At 41.3% G+C, this 17,971-nt stretch overlaps 1 protein-coding gene across 2 annotated transcripts in view; it reads right to left on the bottom strand.

Annotated features, from left to right (window-relative positions):
• The window catches only part of Me3 (malic enzyme 3), a 210,874-nt gene that overhangs the window by 90,007 nt on the left and 102,896 nt on the right, over positions 1 to 17,971 (bottom strand). The window contains exons 3-4 of one of the 2 annotated variants that reach the window (XM_070034822.1): positions 15,060 to 15,193; positions 12,074 to 12,223 (exon numbers count right to left, since the gene is read on the bottom strand). In XM_070034822.1, coding sequence (XP_069890923.1) covers positions 12,074 to 12,223; positions 15,060 to 15,193 — 284 coding nt within the window. The remainder of the gene's footprint in view (positions 1 to 12,073; positions 12,224 to 15,059; positions 15,194 to 17,971) is intronic. The other variant, XM_070034823.1, reaches the window with a different exon arrangement.

Below are 17,971 nucleotides of genomic sequence, written 5' to 3'. Positions count from 1 at the left end.
AATCAAAGCATTTTTGCACTGATGTTCTAAAAAGTTTAAGTTAATGTGTTTTAAACAAAGAGTCACAGCTCTTGGTGTTTAAGGAAGAAGCCATTGATGATAGACGTTCACTTCTTAGGGTTCTATTAGAAGCCACTAGGGGATAGAATATTTCTAATTTCTTCTGTCTGCCTTTCCTCCCATGCATCCTTCCTTTTCCTCTAACAAGGAACACCTGGCAAGTCCTGCGGGGTGTGGGCATACAATAGTAAGCATAGTAATATTGCTTCTCCTTGCTGGGTTTTAATGGATCAGTAGTAGAAAGCATCCTGGATCACAAAATAGAAGGTCCCAAGCAATTCTTGCTTACTAATTTGTAAAGCTTTGGGGGAGTCTCTTAATCTCTTATATTCTCTATTTCCTCAGGTGAAAGGTGGCCACCCTGTTTCACAAGGCAGTTGGAAGGACATTTTTCACTCTAAAACTTATATAAATATAAGTAATGGTTGTGAATTAAATTTAATTCAAATAATGGAGAGAATACTTATCCCTGTGTACAATGGGAGAGGAGTAAGGAGGAGATCTAAGTTCTAATTCTGCCATTTCCATAGACTTGTGCCAGTGGTGGGCCGGGTGTTACTTCCTCTTCTTGGCCTTGGTTTGAGCTGGTTGATTGATAGCTCTGTGATCCTGCCAGAATATGCTGTGCAGGGGGGCAAATTTACAGAAAGGCAGAGCTCCAGGGTCTCTTAAGAGCTCCCCAATGCAATCTATTCAAAGATAGGGTCCTACCTACTGCTTCCTGGAGAGATTCAACTCTATTTTCAAAGGCCTCTTAGGAGACCAATGCCTCAGCATTGTTTGGGAATTCAGAGCCGGGAGTTATCTAAACGTTCTTAGGGACACACATGAGATGTTTGTGTTGGCTAAAACACTCCCTAGGCCACGCAGGGAGTTTTAAAAAGTGGAGGCCATTAAATAATCCAGACATCCAATATTGTGGAGCAAAACCCCCATCAAGTGCATGGTGTTTCCTTTCCACCAGACTAAAGGCTCTGCCTGTGCAGTTGTGAGGAACCTGGGTAGAGTCCTGGCTTTCCTTCTCAGGCTCTTTAATCAAGAACCTTGACGTGGTGCTGCAATCCACAGCCCTGAATTTCAGCGTCTCACTGCAAGGGACTCTGGCCTTGAGGATGATGTGTGCAGCTCCTGTTTCTAGTTTCTTTGGGTCTAGGAATGTGTTTGCTATGTAGTTGGTGGGGAGATGGGGAGGGCAGTTGAGCACAGTATGGCAACATACACAATTCAGGAATGCTGATTTTTTAACAATGTAGGACCAAAACGGAAGAAGTGACCTTAGAAGAGTTCAGTCTGACTCAGATCTGAGACCTCCTGCTTACAAGCCTCATGGCCTTAAGCAAGCTTTGCATTCACCACGGAACCTCTCATTTGAAGAACCAGCCTCTTGAGTAGCTAAGATTACAGGCATGAGCCACCAGTGCCCGGCTTCTCTGGGATTTCTTTAGTGACTCAACAATGTTGCCAAAGAAGACTCAATTCTCTATATTTCCACTTCAGCATCCCTCCATTGATGCTGGGATTGTTTTTTCTCAGGGCTATGGGATTATCACTTCATAGTTCGGATATGTGAGGCAGGTATGAGGATGTCTAGAAAAGAAAGGTCTCTCCTCTGAGTAGAAAAATCATTCTCTCAAGTCCTCTGGAAGATCACTCCTACATCTTTCTAGCCAGCACTGGATCATGTGTCTGCACTTAAATTAGTCACTGGCAAGTGAACTACTATGATAGGCTGGGGTTATTGAGGACCCACTGTGTAACTGTGGAAAAGCAAAGTTATCAAAGGATATGATGATCTGGAAGAAGAAAGATAACTGAAAAATCAGTGTGTGTTAAGAAGGAAGGTTGGGCAACTAGCAGTGACCTTCACATTCCCAATTCTGGGAATATATCATTCTTGGCTTGTTTCAGCTCAACGCCTTGCCTATAATATTCTTCCTGCTTGAAACCCATATTATAAGTCTTTGCATGCTAAGGACTATGCCTGGAGTATTCCTAATGTGAATAAAAACCTTCTCAAGATTTCAATCAAGAGCCAACAAGTTAGTAGGGAGATAATTTACCATAATGAAATCACTTCAGTAGTTACAAAGCAAACCAGAAAATCCCTATCATACTTTCTGACATTTCCTTAGAACTGTTCTAGGAACCCATACTACATTTTAAAATTTATTTCAAAAATTATCTTTAAATAGTTGTACAAAGGGGTTTCAATTCAACATGTCAATTTATGTGTACAATGTATCTGAACTGTTAATTCCTTAAGGACAGAGGCCCTGAATAAACTACTATTTTGGGTCATTCATATGTTTGTGATGGCCAACAGTATGGGCAATGCTCAACCAATCTAATCAGAAGAAGATAGTTGTTTTTATGGGAGGGTGGGCTGCCAGGGATGGAACTCATGGCCTCATTCATGCTAAGCACCCTTAGCTCTACTCCCAGCCCATTGCAAGTCTTTAAGTGGAATTTCTAGTAAATGCTTGAAGAGACTATGCTCAATAAGTATCCTTGGGGATTCAGAGAAGAACAATTCACAGTTCCTTGCCCTCTGAAGCTTGTACTTAGGGAAAAAGATCATCTAAATATGTAAATCTGGAGAAATCTATCTTTACCACCTACACTATGTGTGTTTATTGTCTTTAAGCAGTTTTACAAAGGAGTTTCAATTCAGTATTTCAATTTATGAATAAAATGTATCTTGATCCAGTGTTGCTCTTTACATCATTCTTCCCATGTCTCTCAACCCTATGCATTCCCTCAAGTACCTAGTTCCAGTTCACATATGTACATAGAACATTATGACCGTATCTGCCCACATTTCCTCCCTTCATTTGCTTGCTCCCCTTCCCTTAAACCCCTACTTCCTCTGACATCTTTCAGCTTCCTGCTATTCATTTTTTTCCTGTCTGATAATTGTTCATCCCTGTGCATATCATACTTCAGTCAATTTGTGTATGCACATGGCCCTGTGTTTTCATATATGCTTGTATTTTTTAAATCAGATTTCCTCATATGAGAAAAAACATGTGCCCTTTGTCTCTCTGAGTCTGACTTGCTTCATTCAATGTATTTTTTTCCAGGTCCATCTATTTCCCTGCAAATGACACAATATTATTCTTCCTGATGGATAAATAAAATTCAGGTATATGTGTATGTGGATACACATATGTTGCATTTTTTTGATCCATTCATTCATTGTAGGATTGCTGTTTCCACAACTTTTATTTTAACTTACAATCTTTTGGATAATTGCTCAACAATGGCATGACTAGATCATAGAGTAATTTTATTTTTAGTTTTTTGAATAAGCATCATTCTTCTTTCCATAGTGATTGCAATAATTTACATTCCTACCAATAGCGTAAAAGAGTTCCTCTTTTCTATTATTGCCAGCATTTATTGCTGTTCATATTCTTAATGATGCCATTCTAACCAGAGTGAGATCAAATCTCAGTGTTTTTATTTGCATTTCCTTTCTGGCTACCATATTGAGCATTTCTTCATGTTTTTTATTATTTATTTATTTATTTTATTGTGAAAATATGGTACGAAGGGGTTACAATTACATGGGCAAGGTAATGAGTACATTTCTTATCAAGCATTGTTGCCTCCTCCTTTGTTTTCCCTTCCCATCCCTTCCCAACTCCACTCCCCCCCAAAGTTGTAAAGTTCGTTTTCCACATAATGACTTGTACATCTCATTGTTGCAATGGGTCCACCTGTATCCCTATTTAAACGATTTGTTTTTTCCCTTTCCCTCCACAAATTATACAAAAATCAAGTACAGTGAGAGCAGGAGTTATACCTTGGGGGAGGGATATAAAAAGCAACAAAGAAATCATCTTATAAATATGTTAGAAACAATCGCATGAAAGAAAAAACATTTAAATACTTATCTTGGGGTTCATTTCACCTAACATCAACTTATCTGACCTTTTCTGCTTGACTCAGACATATACTAGTTATTGCAAATAAGGAAAACCATGGGAACTATGTTTCTTTGGGCCTGGCTTATTTCACTTAATATAATTTTTTCCAAGTCTTTCCATTTCCTAACAAATGGAGCAATGACATTCTTTCTGATGGAGGCATAGAATTGTGTATATATACTACATTTTTTGTCAATCATGGGGCCTGAACTCTGGGCCTGGGCGCTGTCCCTCAGCTCTTCAGCTCAAGGCTAGTGCTCTACCACTAGAGCTACATTGCCACTTCCGGCTTTTTCTGCTTACATGGTGCTAAGGAATCGAACCCAGGGCCTCATGCATGCAAGGCAAGGATTCTACCACTGAGCCACTTTCTCAGCCCTTCTTCATGTTTTTTTAAAAAATTATATATATATATATATTTTTTGTGAAAATACCGTACAGAGGGGTTACAATTACACGAGCAAGGTAATGAGTACATTTCTTATCAAGCATTGTTGCCTCCTCCTTTGTTTCCCCTTCCCATCCCTTCCAGCCCACTCCCCGCCTCCCCCTCCCCACTGCATCAAAGTTGTAAAGTTCGCTTTTCGACATAACGTCTTGTACATCTCATTGTTGCAATGGGTTTTTAGTGGCCATTTTTACTTCTGAGAATTATCTATTTGTCCATTTATTAACAGTATTACTTAGTTTTTGGTAGTTTAGTTTCAGCCATGTTGCAATAATAGCTAAATATCCTTCTATTTGGGGAGGACTCCTCATGCCACCTTCCTTAGATCTACTCCAGCATCAATCCTGAAGCCATAGCACTGAGCAGCCCATAATAGACCATGGACTTTACAGTAGGTCTGTCTGCTCATTTGTGAATCAGTGCTCTCAGAAAAAGTGACACTCCAGCAGATAAGCCTGCAAGCTTTTTCTTGTCAGAAATGAATAGTATGCATTTTCATCCACTTTTGCATTTTTTTCCTCTTAAATGCCAGAAGCCTTAAGAGACAAATTTATAGCTGCAGTGCTCTAATTTGCTCTAAAAAATGAGAGATTGTTAGGGTTAGAAGGAGCCCCTGAGCTCCCTTAACAAAACTCTCTCATTTTATAGATGAGGGACTTTGAGGCTCAGAAAGAGGGAGGGATTTCCAGAATTGTTAGTTGGTGACAAGAACTGGAACCAGAACACATAGCTCAGGATGCCTAGCTCTTGCTACTAACCTACAATGAGGACTGGGAGTATCTACTCTTTGGTTTCCTTCGGATGACCTGTGGAGATTCCTTTCACTATCCTTCAATTCAGGGGTTCTCAAAGTCTGGTTCCTGCAATGGTGATGGTTCAGCATCACCTGGACCATGTTAGGTTTGTACGTTCTTGGGCCCTTCCTAGACTTCACTATCTGTTCTTTATCAAGCCCTTCAGATGATTTCAATGCATGCTAAGGATTGAGATGACTTACTTTCATCTGTTAGCACCATCCAATCTATTAACAAGGGCATCAGGAATTAATCCTATTCATCTGATTTCATAGTTCTTTTTTCAGTTAGGCTTTTCTCGTTTCCCAAGGCAGAGGTTTGCTTCAGTTACCTCTGAGAAAAGAGTTTGCAGTATAAATTTATGTGGAAAGTCACACGCACTGTCTTTGCTTGTGTTTTTCCCTCTCCTGCTCTTCCATCTGCTCTGTTCTCTCTCCATAATTCATTTCTCCTGCTTCTTGCTTCTCTTTTTGTTCCTTCATAGTTGGTATTTGCCTTTAGTTCAGTATGACTCTATAATCTGACCAGGGCATTCTTTTGCCTTCATTTCACTTTCTAAATGGAAAAATAATTTCTTGTTTCAGTTCAAATTCGTAAACACATCTCCAGTTGGCCCTGTTCATCGTTTGAGCCATGCCATCCAAATCACATGCTTGCCCAGATGATTCACCCTTAAGTACAATGTTGTTTCTGTTTAATCAGTTGTTGATATCAAACACGTGGGCTGCCATTACCATTAAAGGTGGGCGATTACTCTCTCTCTCTCTCTCTCTCTCTCTCTCTCTCTCTCTCTCTCTCTCTCTCTCTCTCTCTCTCTCTCTCTCTCTCTCTCTCTCTCTCTCTCTCTCTCTCTCTCTCTCTCTCTCTCTCTCTCTCTCTCTCTCTCTCTCTCTCTCTCTCTCTCTCTCTCTCTCTCTGTATAGAATGCCAATGAATCCTGAGAGAGAGGTGAGTCCTATGTGTTGATTGTGGGAAACTTAAGGAGGAAGAAGATAGTAAGACTCACCATCCCTAGCAACCCTGTCAATGAGACATGAGAGCAGCAGGACTCAACAATTTGAATTTGCTGAGGGCTCTGATGGAGATGAACACTATATTACATGATGAGCCCGATCATCACATACACTTCCAGGTTGGGGAACCTGGAAAATAAAATGCAAGTTAATCAATTCCCCCCAAAGTCATGGAAGAGCTAAACTGGGAGGAAGGATAGAGATTACTCTAGAATCTCTTTGGGAACTTTGGGAGACTCCATGTACTTTCCATGCACTGAGAATAGCTGTTTAGACAACATCATTTTAATTTCAAAGGTGTGAAATTCAGGCTCAGCAACACAATGTGACTATGCCTCGCTTTAAGGAGTCATTTCTAACTTGTTTATTGTTAGAGTTGGAGGAGCTCACAGACACCATGTAGACCAACCCTACCACTTTCACTGCAGTGAGGCTAATGAGTCAAGCACTTGCCTTAGAATTCATAGCCAGGAAGGGGTAGTTAGGGTAGAACCCAGACCTCCTAACTCTGGATCCAGTGCTCCTCCCATAGCATCCAGGGCTAAAGGACTAAGAGGGCCAGAGGAGAAGCTGCAGACCTCGTGCTTTCTTCCCTCAAGAAAGAGCTTCCAGCAGCACAGCTGAAAGAGTTTGGCAGAAGAATCTGGGTGTAACTGGATGTGGACCAGTCTTGGCAAAAGGAATCAGTACTTTCGTGCCCTGAGGCAGGAGATGAGGTGAGTTTCTTGATGCTAATCCTTCATTTCTGCCTGCCTTCAGTTGTGCTAGGAGTATGTGCGTGTTAGTGTGTATGTGTGCCTTTAGTCAGCAGACGCTGAGTTGGAATCCAAACTGTGATGTACTCAAACACTGGATGTTCTGATGATCAGGGCCTTCTTATGTGCTGAAATGAGGTTGTGTTTGTTTTCAAAGATGTTGACACCCATAATTTCAATAGATGGCTATTCATGACCCTGGATGAGCCTTTGAACGTGTGATATGTGGAGATAGTGGTGGTGAAGGTGGCTGAAGATAAAAATGTCTCAACAAAAGAAAATGAAACTCATCAGAAATAGTAAGCAGGAAACTACAAGGAAGTGAATGAAATGTAACCATGCCTTTTTACGGGGACTAGGATTATGAGGACCATTGCACTTGATAAAGCATGTTCACATGCACTTAGCTCATCCTAGTTTTGCAAGAATCCCACACAGTATCAAGTTTCTGTGATCCAAGCTTGGGAGGTAGAGTAGCCAGGCTCCAAGGACATGTGGTTATTAATGGGGAACTGACACCCTCTGGACTCCAAAGCCATTGCTCTGTCCACCAAGTTGTACTTCTCTTCGTGTGTGTGTGTGTGTGTGTGTGTGTGTGTGTGTGTGTGTGTGTGTATGTGTGTCCAAGCCCTTCTTGTGTGCAGAAGTTCCATCATGGGAGTTTATAGGAAGGCAAGAATATAACTGTTTATCTCTGTTTTTACTAGGGCCCTAAGAAGTTGGGCTATAAATCCATGAAAACCACAAGGAATTGGCTCTAGTTTAGCTTTAGCTCATATATAATATACATAAATTTTTAGCCGAGGGCCCACCACAGTCATTGCACCCATTCAACAAATGACAATTGTTAATCTAATGTGTGTGTGTGTGTGTGTGTGTGTATGTGTGTGTGTGTGTGAGAGATACTGGCCTGTGTACAGAAACCCACCTGTTTGTAGATAAGAAAGCCAGATACTTGGCTCAGAGCCAAGGGCTGTTAGCTTTGTCCAAACCCAAATACATCTTCCAGTACCAGTCCGATTCTAGTTTTTCTAATTCATCACAGACTGCTTTCTGAACTCCAGTGCCATTGCTCTGCCCACCTAAATATATTCTAATTCTTCACTTGGTTATGAATTTGCTAGTTAGGAAAATTCAGAGAATTTGAGGTCTGAATCAAACAGAGTATGGTGTGGGTATTTCAGAGAACTAAGATCCCCTTAGTTTATACTCTTGGGTAGGATGATTAAGCCACATTCTAGGGGTGATATGTCAGGCAATTTATAACTGCTGAGCACCTATGAGAGCAAGACTCTTTATATATATATGCAATCCCATACAATCTTCACAAATAGCCACATACATAGGTATCATTCATATTTTGTGCATTTTGTACACACACACACACACACACACACACACACACACACACACACACACACACAAAGTCATCAGAAGCTGAGGTTCAAAGCCAAGACTGTCTGACTTCAAAGTCCAAACTCTTTCCGTTACCCACAATTCAGCTGTGTGACAAATTCTCTGACTAAAACATTGGTCAGATCCCTTAGTCCTTTCTGACTAGGTCAGACAGTAAGCTTTGCTCTGTCCTTTGACAGTAAGCTCTCTCTTTTTCTCCACGCAAAACCTATTCTGAGAAACACTTCTGCTAGGTCAGTTTAGCAAACTTCCCTCACTTTTGATATCTGACCACCTTGAAATCTTATTACCTAGTTTAATAATCATACCAACTTAGTTCAGCCAGAAACCCCTCATTTTGTTTATTTACTTATTTTATTTATTCATTTAGTTTTTGCCAGTCCTGGGGTCTGAAGTCTGGGGATGGGAAGGAGTGTAGTTGTGGAAGTGGGAGGGAATGGTAGGGGTAAAACAAAGGAGGAGGCAACAATGCTTGCTAAGAAATGTACTCATTACCTTGCTCATGTAACTGTAATCCCTCAGTATAGTATTTTCACAATAAAAAAACATATAAAAAAAGAGTCTCACAGACTTTCCTGCCCAGGCTGGCTTTGAAGTGAGATCCTCACATCTCAGCCTTCTGAGTAGCTAGGATTACAGGTGTGAGCCACTGGTGCCCAGCTTATTTTATTTATTTTTAGTATTTTCCTATCCACTGCTCCCCATATGTTCTTGTTGAAATTGAATCCATTTTCTGAAGAATCACCATAGTGTTCCTGATACCTATGGCCATGTCCCCCCTCCCTCTTGAATAATGTCTTTCTCATCATCTTCATCTGTTTTCATGAATTTTTCTTTTTTTAATTGCAATAAGTTTTTTTTCATTAATACCTCAGTCACACAAGAAACTTCTTCCCACTTCCACAAGTGGACTTCATACAGAAATGGAAAGTGTGAGGTTTACAAATATGTGCATATTGTTTGGAGTCTAAGTGGATCAGGAAGGGAAAGACAGGGCTGGTCAAGAGCATGGTAGATAATGTAAGTTCTTGCTTGAACACTTTTGCCCATTATGTCCTGGGTCCTGACTCAAATAGTGGAAAGAATCAGGGTGGTGCAGCACAAAACCTAGAGAAGGAAATGCCAGAAGAAACCCTTACTATAAAAACTGCCCTCTGAGAGTACTCCATTAGACTCCTCTTTGAGGTCCCTCTTCAAATAGAGTTTCTCTACTTTCCTTTCAGGACTTTCACTTTCAAATAAACTTACTATATTTACCTTAGGAAAAAAAGAAGCTGCGTGGCCTGGGGAGGAAGAGTATTCACTAACATTGGACACCATCTTGGCGTCCTCTTCTTGTCTCTTTTCTGGGTGTGATCTGTCCTGGCCTCCACTAGCCTCACCTATGACTTTCTTCCAAAAGACCTCTGGGAACATTTCTGCAATCCAGGTCCATGGGAACACATGCAGAGGGTGGGCAGGAAGGGGAGGGTGGTGAGGGCTCCAACAGTTCCCAGAACCTTCTCCTGTGTCTAGCTGCCCCTACCCTCAGGGACCTTTGAGACACTGGCATCTCCTTCCTGGTAGTGAGGTGATTCAGAGCCCAGGCATGTTGGAGGCTCAATTTTAGTATCAGCTGGACCTAATTAACCTTGGTGGGGGCCAGGCCTTTACAGAGGCCTACATTGTTCCCAGGAACCTGGCAGGAATGTTTATCTTTGCAGAAACTGAGAGGCCTGGCTCTCTTCCTCTTGGCCTCAAGGCTGTCCTCCCTTCAGATGCTAATCCGCAAAGCCATTTGAGGCCAGACCTCAGATGAAGCTCAAGGCTGGGGCAGGAGCCTAAACTCTCCTTTCCCTCAGGAGAAAGGCAGGTGTGAAATCAGCACTTGGAAAGCAGCCAAATGGAAACCTAGAGCAGCAGCTCAAAATGTCACATGTCAAATAATTTAATTGGGTAATCATCTGAAGAAGGGCTTCGTGCAAAACATAGGCAGGAAGTCTGCTGACTGTGAGGGACTAATCCGAGAAGACGTTCTGTCTGCCCGAGCCTGCCTCAGCCTCACTCCACTGCAGGCCTAGGACTTGGCTGGAAAATTCTTTGCAAGGAGGCTCTAGAAAAAGTCTCTGGCAATCCCTGCCTTAGACTCCTGGGCAAACATTCCTGGCACTACAATGGGACACCAAGCCCACTGTCTATCAAATGGCTCACAGTCCTGTGTAAGAGAGTATGGTAAGTGATGGTCCTGACTATATGGTTCAGGTTGCATGGGTTGAGCCCTGGCTTTGATAGTTACAGGCTGTGTGATTTGGCAACTTATTTCTCTGTGCATCAATTTTTGCATTTGCAAATGGGATGGTAGTAGTTCGTGTGTTCAGAAGAAGTGCAACAAATAAGATATATAAAGATTCTTTAGGATAGCATTTGGCCTTCAGAATTATATTTTTCTCCTCATTCCACCTCATCTGTAGGTTTCCTGTTGGGACTGGGCATGCCTATTTTTCACACGTGTGCCCAGCTTCTATAGCACCCTGTCTACCTCACCCAGGGATGTCCTGGTTTTCTGGGGTGAATAGCTTCAGGGACCTGTTATTACTCACATGGACCCCATTCTGCTGTCACTGCCTTGTTCATTGCTTACCCACTAGAGGACCAATAATGGGGCCTAGACCTAGGTCTGAAACAGTTCCCCATTAATCCAATTCCCTCCCCTTGTTGGTGATTAGAAAATCAAAGACTTCCTCTTGGTTGGGTGAAACCCTTTGCTCAGTCTGCTCAGCCCCTCTGCAACATCTTTTTCACCCAAAATGTTCCAGGAACTATTCTAATGAGTGCATGGAGAGGTATTCTTGGATCAGTGAAGACCCTTTTTTGTCTTAGTTATTCACATCCATCTTTCATGGTAGAGTCAAAATTAACAAAAGCTATCATAGATCCATGATGACATGACATGCTTCCCATAGAACACATGAATTACAAACACTGATATATGCATTCTGTATGAATGCAAATTACACATCTGAGCACATAATGTATTTGTATATTCTAACATAGGTTAGGTAACTCCTTTGTCTTTAATGTGGGAACTATGTATTTATAATAGCGAGTCACCATTCACTGAGAACAGTTTGAATATTCTTTCATATATTTTCCTTTTCAAAACTATTCTGGACTCAACATAAATAAAACGAAGTGCTTTTTTGGAGAAAAATGTCCCCCCATGCCCTGCCCTTCTCCAAATACTTTAGCTCTGGAAGAAAATGCAATGCTAAAATTTTCCCTAGTAAAATAACGTTTTTCATGGAATCTGAGTCAAGCCCCAGTGAAGGTATACTGGCTCTTTGAGGCAGTGAGAGAATTTGTGTCTGTTTTCCAACACTCTATTCTTCATTACCCCGAACTGCCAGGAGAGCAGTAGGCACTTTGGAGATGAACAGAAAAAAGGGTGTGGGCTATCAGATAATGTGAGAACAATGTGAACTACTTCTCAGGCCAATTCTGACAACATGCTGAGCAGTTATTTGAAGATGGAGAAGATTTAATGCTTTTCTAGCTACTCTCTCAGCCTATTTCTCTGCCAGTGACCTACTTTTCTTGGGCCAGTGTTTTAAATCAATTGTGTCTTTATTGTCCTCTGTGGAGCCCCCTCCCTGCTCAACCCTTGGGCACCGGCACTCACCGAGGCCGTCGAAGGATGACGCCATAGTGCTGGCAGGCCAGCCCCACGGTGGGTGTGTACACGATGGGCATAAACCTTTCCACATCTGAACTGAGCACTCGGTAGAACAACTTCTCATTCCGGTCTTGGAGGGTCATGAGAATGATATACCTTGAAAGGGAAGAGAAGAAGCACGCTGATCTCAGGAACACAGGGTTGAGGCCAGGTGCTGCTGCTGCTGAGTTGCAAGGGAGAAGCCCAGTGCAAGGTAGTGCAAAACACCTGGGCTCCCCTTCAACTGCAATGACACAGTCACAGGCAAATCACCTGTTTTGAGTATGGAGGCAACAGCCGTGAAATGACAGTAGTATGGCCTGCCTTACAACACTTACTAGTACATGCAGTGTAGGATCCATTCTACGTAGTTTACAATAACTCCTTCAAGACTTGCCAATGCCTGGTGAGGTAGGTACTACAATTCTTTTTTTTTTTTTATTATTGTGAAAATACTGTACAGAGGGGTTACAATTACATGGGCAAGGTAATGAGTACATTTCTTATCAAGCATTGTAGCTTCCTCCTTTGTTTATCCTTCCCATCCCTTCCCATCCTCCCCCCGCCCCCCCACCCAATCCTCCCTGCTTCCCCCCCCCCACGAAAGTTGTAAAGTTGGTTTTCGACATAATGACTTGTACATCTCATTGTTGCAATGGGTCCACCTGTATCCTTATTTAAACGATTTGTTTTTCCCCTTCCCCTCCACAAATTATACCGTAGGTACTACAATTCTAACTATTTTAGAGACAAGGAGACTTATGTAGGAAGAATGAAGTTCAAGTTTCATGACAGAGTAGGGATCTGAACTTGAAAAAGTCTAACTCCAAAATCTTCACTAACAACTATTGTACAAGATGGCTTGTATGACTGTATGGACAGGAATGAGTGACACTTCAATGACAATGACCTGGAGTAGGTCAAGGGAAGTATATGAGCAATGTCTGAATTGGCTTTTCCTGATACCTAAGACTCAGGAAGCATGTGCCAGAAATTATGTGGGGTTTCCCCCCACTTAGCACTATGTATATAGAGGGAAGTTTTATCTTCATCCTACATGCCTTTACAAGGTGACACATCTGTTTTTTTTTAAGTAAGTTATTTATTGTGAAAATACTGTACAGAGGGGTTACAGTTACATGAGCAAGATAATGAGTACATTTCTTACCAAGCATTGTTGCTTCCTCCTTTGTTTTTCCCCTACAATCCCATCCCTCCCACCTTCTCAACTATACCCTCCACTCCCCCAGTCCCCCACCTAAATTGTAAAGTTTGTTTTTTCAACATAGTGTCTTGTACATCTCATTGTTGCAATGGGTCAACATGTATCCTTATTTAAACATTTTTTTGCCTTCCCCTCACCAAATTATACCAACATCAAATACAGTGAAAACGGGTTATACCGTGGGGGAGGGACATACAAAGCAACAAAAAAATCATCTTATAAATATGTTAGAAACAATAGTAAGAAAGAAAAAACTACTTGTGTCCTTATCTTGGGATTCATTTCACCTAACATCATCTTATCTAACCTTTTCTGCTTGTCTCAGACATATACTAGTTATTGCAAATAAGGAACCCCATGGGACCTATGTTTCTTTGGGCCTGGCTTACTTCACTTGTTTAAATAGAGATACAGGTGGACCCACTGCAACAATGAGATGTACAAGATGCTATGGTAAAAAATGAACTTTACAACTTTGGCGGGGGTGAGGGGTGGTGGGGAGTGTCGTCGTGGAGATGGGAGGGCAGGGATGGTAGGGGAAAAACAAAGGAGGAGGCAACTTGATAAGAAATGTACTCATTACCTTGTTCATGTAATTGTAACCCCCCTGTACAGTATTTTCACAATAAAAAACTTACTAAAAAAAGAAGCCTTTTGTTGTTTAGTGGTAGAATATGGACTGGACTCAGTCTAGAACTAGAGTTTGGCCTTGTAGATAAAACTAAGTCCTGCTGACTCAACTTTGAAATAGCAAGAGAAGATTAAAAACATAGACTGAGGAACTGCTGTGTGTGTTTAAATCCCCCTCATGCCCATTAGTAGACATAAAGCATGGACACAACAAATTCCTATAGTAAAGCTGGGAACGCAGACTCGGACACTCATAAATGGGGTTCTTTGTATTAACATCTCCAGTAAGGAGAAAGGAGACCCATTATTAACTTGCTCATAATCCCCAACACCTGGTATGTAGGTTCTTTCCACAGTGTCTCCTATCCACCCCACTCTCCGATCTTCAGATTCCAGAAACCTGGGCCATTCACCACTTCCTTAGCATTCCTGTCTCTATAGTGTTGATCCATCTCTCGCTGTCTCTGTAACATGCTCTCCTTAAATGCCATAGTTGTCTGATGAAGTGTCATCAGTATTTCTGGCACAGATTCATTTCTATCACCGTCAGGAGGACCTCTTAGAATCCACTGGGTCTCTTTCCTAGTTCTCCAAGATCATGTGAGCTACTCTTCGGTCATCACAAATCTCATCTCTCAGATGGATGTTCACTCCTCACTTCAGAATTGGACCTGGGATCTTTCAGCCTTTTTTTTTTTTTTAAATATTATGGTTTATTAGGAAAGAGCTGAGAAAGAGCTAGAAAAACAGAGAGAGCAGAGAGAGCTAGAAAAGAGCAGTGAGAGAGATAGCCGAGTAAGAACAGCAGCACTCACATGGTATTCAGGTAAGGGGTAGGTTTATTCAGTAGATCTGCTGGGACCAGGCAAGGTTGGCACTCCACGTGGCTGGGAAAGGCCTGGGAATGAGAAAGAGCTGGGAAAGAGAGGAAAGAGAGAGGAAAGAGCTAGAAAAGAGCAGAGAGAGCAGAGAGAGAGCAGAGAGAGCTAGAAAAGAGCAGTGAGAGTCTTTCAGCCTTTTGTAGGTGGAGCGTACCCTCCAAACTCCCAGTGGGCCACAGAAAATAGGATTGGACAGAGAACAGATTTAGGCACTGACCTATCCAGGTCTGTACGCAGCTTGTCATAGTATTTCATGATCCTGAGGAGCTGGACATCTTGGCTCTGGAAACAGGGGGCCAGTAGTCCATGGATTCCAAGCTGTAGCCTTTCTTCAAGTGTAAAGGCTAACCCCTGGGGAGAGCGGGGAAGAAACATACATAAATGTGCTTCAGGAAGTCACAAAACAGAGAGGTCTACAGAAAGAGGCAAAACTTTGTGTGATTCAGTAGAAAGCATCTTAGACACAAATCCCATCTTTGCTTTTAAAGCAAAGGCAATCTTGTGCTACTTACTGGGAGGCTACATAACATTATAAAAGTGGGGGAATACCAGAACAATCAGGTTTTGACTGTTTTTAGTTGTAAAATTTTTAGAAATTTTAGATTTGCAGAACAATTGAGACTATAGAACAGAATTTCCATATACTTCTTCGCCAGGTTTTCCTAATTATTGATTTCTTACATTAGTGTGCTCATAATTTATTCAGATTTTCTTTGTCTTTTTTTTTGTGTGTGTGCCAGCACCGGGGCTTGAACTCAGGACATGAACTACATCCTTGAGCTTTTTTTTCCTCAAGGCTAGCACTCTACCAGTTGAGCCACAGTGCTACTATTGGCTGTTTTGGTAGTTGATTGGAGAGAAGAGATTCACAGGCTTTCTAACCCAGGCTGGCTTTAAACTGCAACCCGCAGATTTCAGCCTCATGAGCAGTGAGGATTACAGGGTATGAGCTGCTTGCACCCAGTTCTAATCTTTCTACTCTTACAAACACGTTTTGAGGGACATTTTACAACCTCTGTCTTACAGATGAGAAAGTTAATGAAGATAGTTTTCCTAATGCTTTGCAGTTACATGGTTATTATTTCTTATTATATTCTTAAATTAGGACACTTCTTATAATCAATGAGTACATTTATCACAATAGTTTTGCCATGATTATGTTTGACTACAGGTAATAGAACCAAGATTTGGTCACAGCTTACCTTGTTGTCACTATAAATCACCCCCAAACCTTCAACAAATGTTGAGAGGGAAGGGTGGCAAGGGAAACACAGGCAAAGAGAAATACAAGTGTGGGTGCAGTGGGGGGAGAAGGAGTGAATGAAAGGCCAGGTGGCTGTCCTGCATTTCCTCTTTGTTTTGTAACTTGGTGATCTCTGCCACTGAATTCCTTCTGCATTTTTATAGAGTAATAATGGCAACTCAACTTGTTCCTTCTTCCAGAATTGCTGGAACTAGGAATGATCCGTCTTAAGACAGGTCCCGTTCTGTTTGACAGTGTGACTCATAGAGACCTCTCAAAAGTATTACCACACATAAAATTCCAAAGCTTTCCTTCAGCAGAGTCACCAGTTCATGAATCCCTTGTGCTGGCCACCAGCTTTGCAAGCAGGGAGAAACATTGTGCTTGTAGATCCTTTTCCAGGAAACCACTTCACCTTGGAGACTGGGCACTTTCACCAAACACCATTAGGTAGGTGACTGCTCGCTGCCTTAGTAAAGACTCTGATTCCCTCTCCTTAGCCCCAGGGATCCCAGAAAGCCCAGACATTTAATTATGACATCATCTTTGTTAATGACCACTATGGTTTTTAATAACAGTCTGCTTCTCTCTACAAGGTTAAGTGTTTCTCTTGGCTGACTTCCATCAGCTTCTTTTGTATTTGAGGAAAAAGAATAACTGTTGAGCAGCTGGTAATTTCAGGGATTTAAAGAAATTATTTCTAGAAGCTTCTTTTCATCTTAAAGCTAATGCTAACAGAACTTCAGATTTACAACTTTGCAAAGCATAAAGGCAAGTGATTTAGCTGTACCATGACTCTAAAATAGGACTCTAAAATAAGCATTCTTAAGACCACTCACTATCACTATTAGAATTTGCATTTATCTACGGATTTGTAGGCCTATGGCTGTTCCAATCATCCAGTGTCCATGCCATATCAGATTTAATCTTTCACTCATCACTCCTAACTTTTCTCAAACCCAGCCACTGAACTTTGTCCATGGACAAATTTTTTTTTAATCCATTAATTTTTATTAACTGAAGAATGACCTACATTCTCAAAGAGAAAATATTGATTTGTAAGCAGTACAGATAGTAAACCCACAAATAACAAAAAATGTATGTACCCATTGCATAATTGAAAAAAATTGATTAGGAAATTAGAAGGTAAATATACTATTGAAATGTAATTTATTAATGATAAAAGAAAAGTATTAATCAGATACAATACTTCATCAAAATAAATGACGAAGTTTAAATACCTACTTCTAATTTTAGAGCAAAATGTATTTACTGAGGCTTGCTGGATTAGAATTATATTTCCACTGAGTTAGTATATCAGAGTATCTAATTGAAATTGTTTCAAGCCAAGAAAGGCCAAATAAGTGTCATTTGATCCACTCATATCCACTTCAAATTAAGCCATTATGTAGGTATTTAACATATATTTAACTTCTCTATCACTTTTTTTTTAAATTTTATTTTATTTTATTTGAGAACATACTGTACAGAGGGGTTACAATTACATGGGCAGGATAATGCATACATTTCTTACCAAGCATTGCAGCCTCCTCCTTTGTTTATCCTTCACCTCCCTTCCCAGCCTCCCCCCTCCCCCCCACCTAATCATACCCCCCTCCCCCCCCCCACACCGACATTGTAAAGCTGGTTTTGACATGACATTTTGTACTTCTCATTGTTGCAACAGGTGTCCATGGACAAATTTGTCCAGGTTTCTAGGACAAAACTAGGTGTCTGAGAAAGGATATTTGAATAGATTCCACTATCAAATGGCAGGGCCAGAGGCAGCAAGGTACTCAATTGTACGTTCTCCTAGCCTTCTGGGACTGAGGATTCCCAGTGCTCTTGTTCTTTATGACTAAACTTTTCCAAAAGTCTGTTTCCCA

The sequence above is a fragment of the Dipodomys merriami genome, unplaced genomic scaffold, assembly GCF_024711535.1.
Source record: "Dipodomys merriami isolate MVZ:Mamm:240054 unplaced genomic scaffold, mDipMer1.0.p SCAF_25, whole genome shotgun sequence".
Lineage (NCBI taxonomy): Eukaryota > Metazoa > Chordata > Mammalia > Rodentia > Heteromyidae > Dipodomys > Dipodomys merriami.
This window is presented reverse-complemented; position numbering and strand designations above follow the sequence as displayed.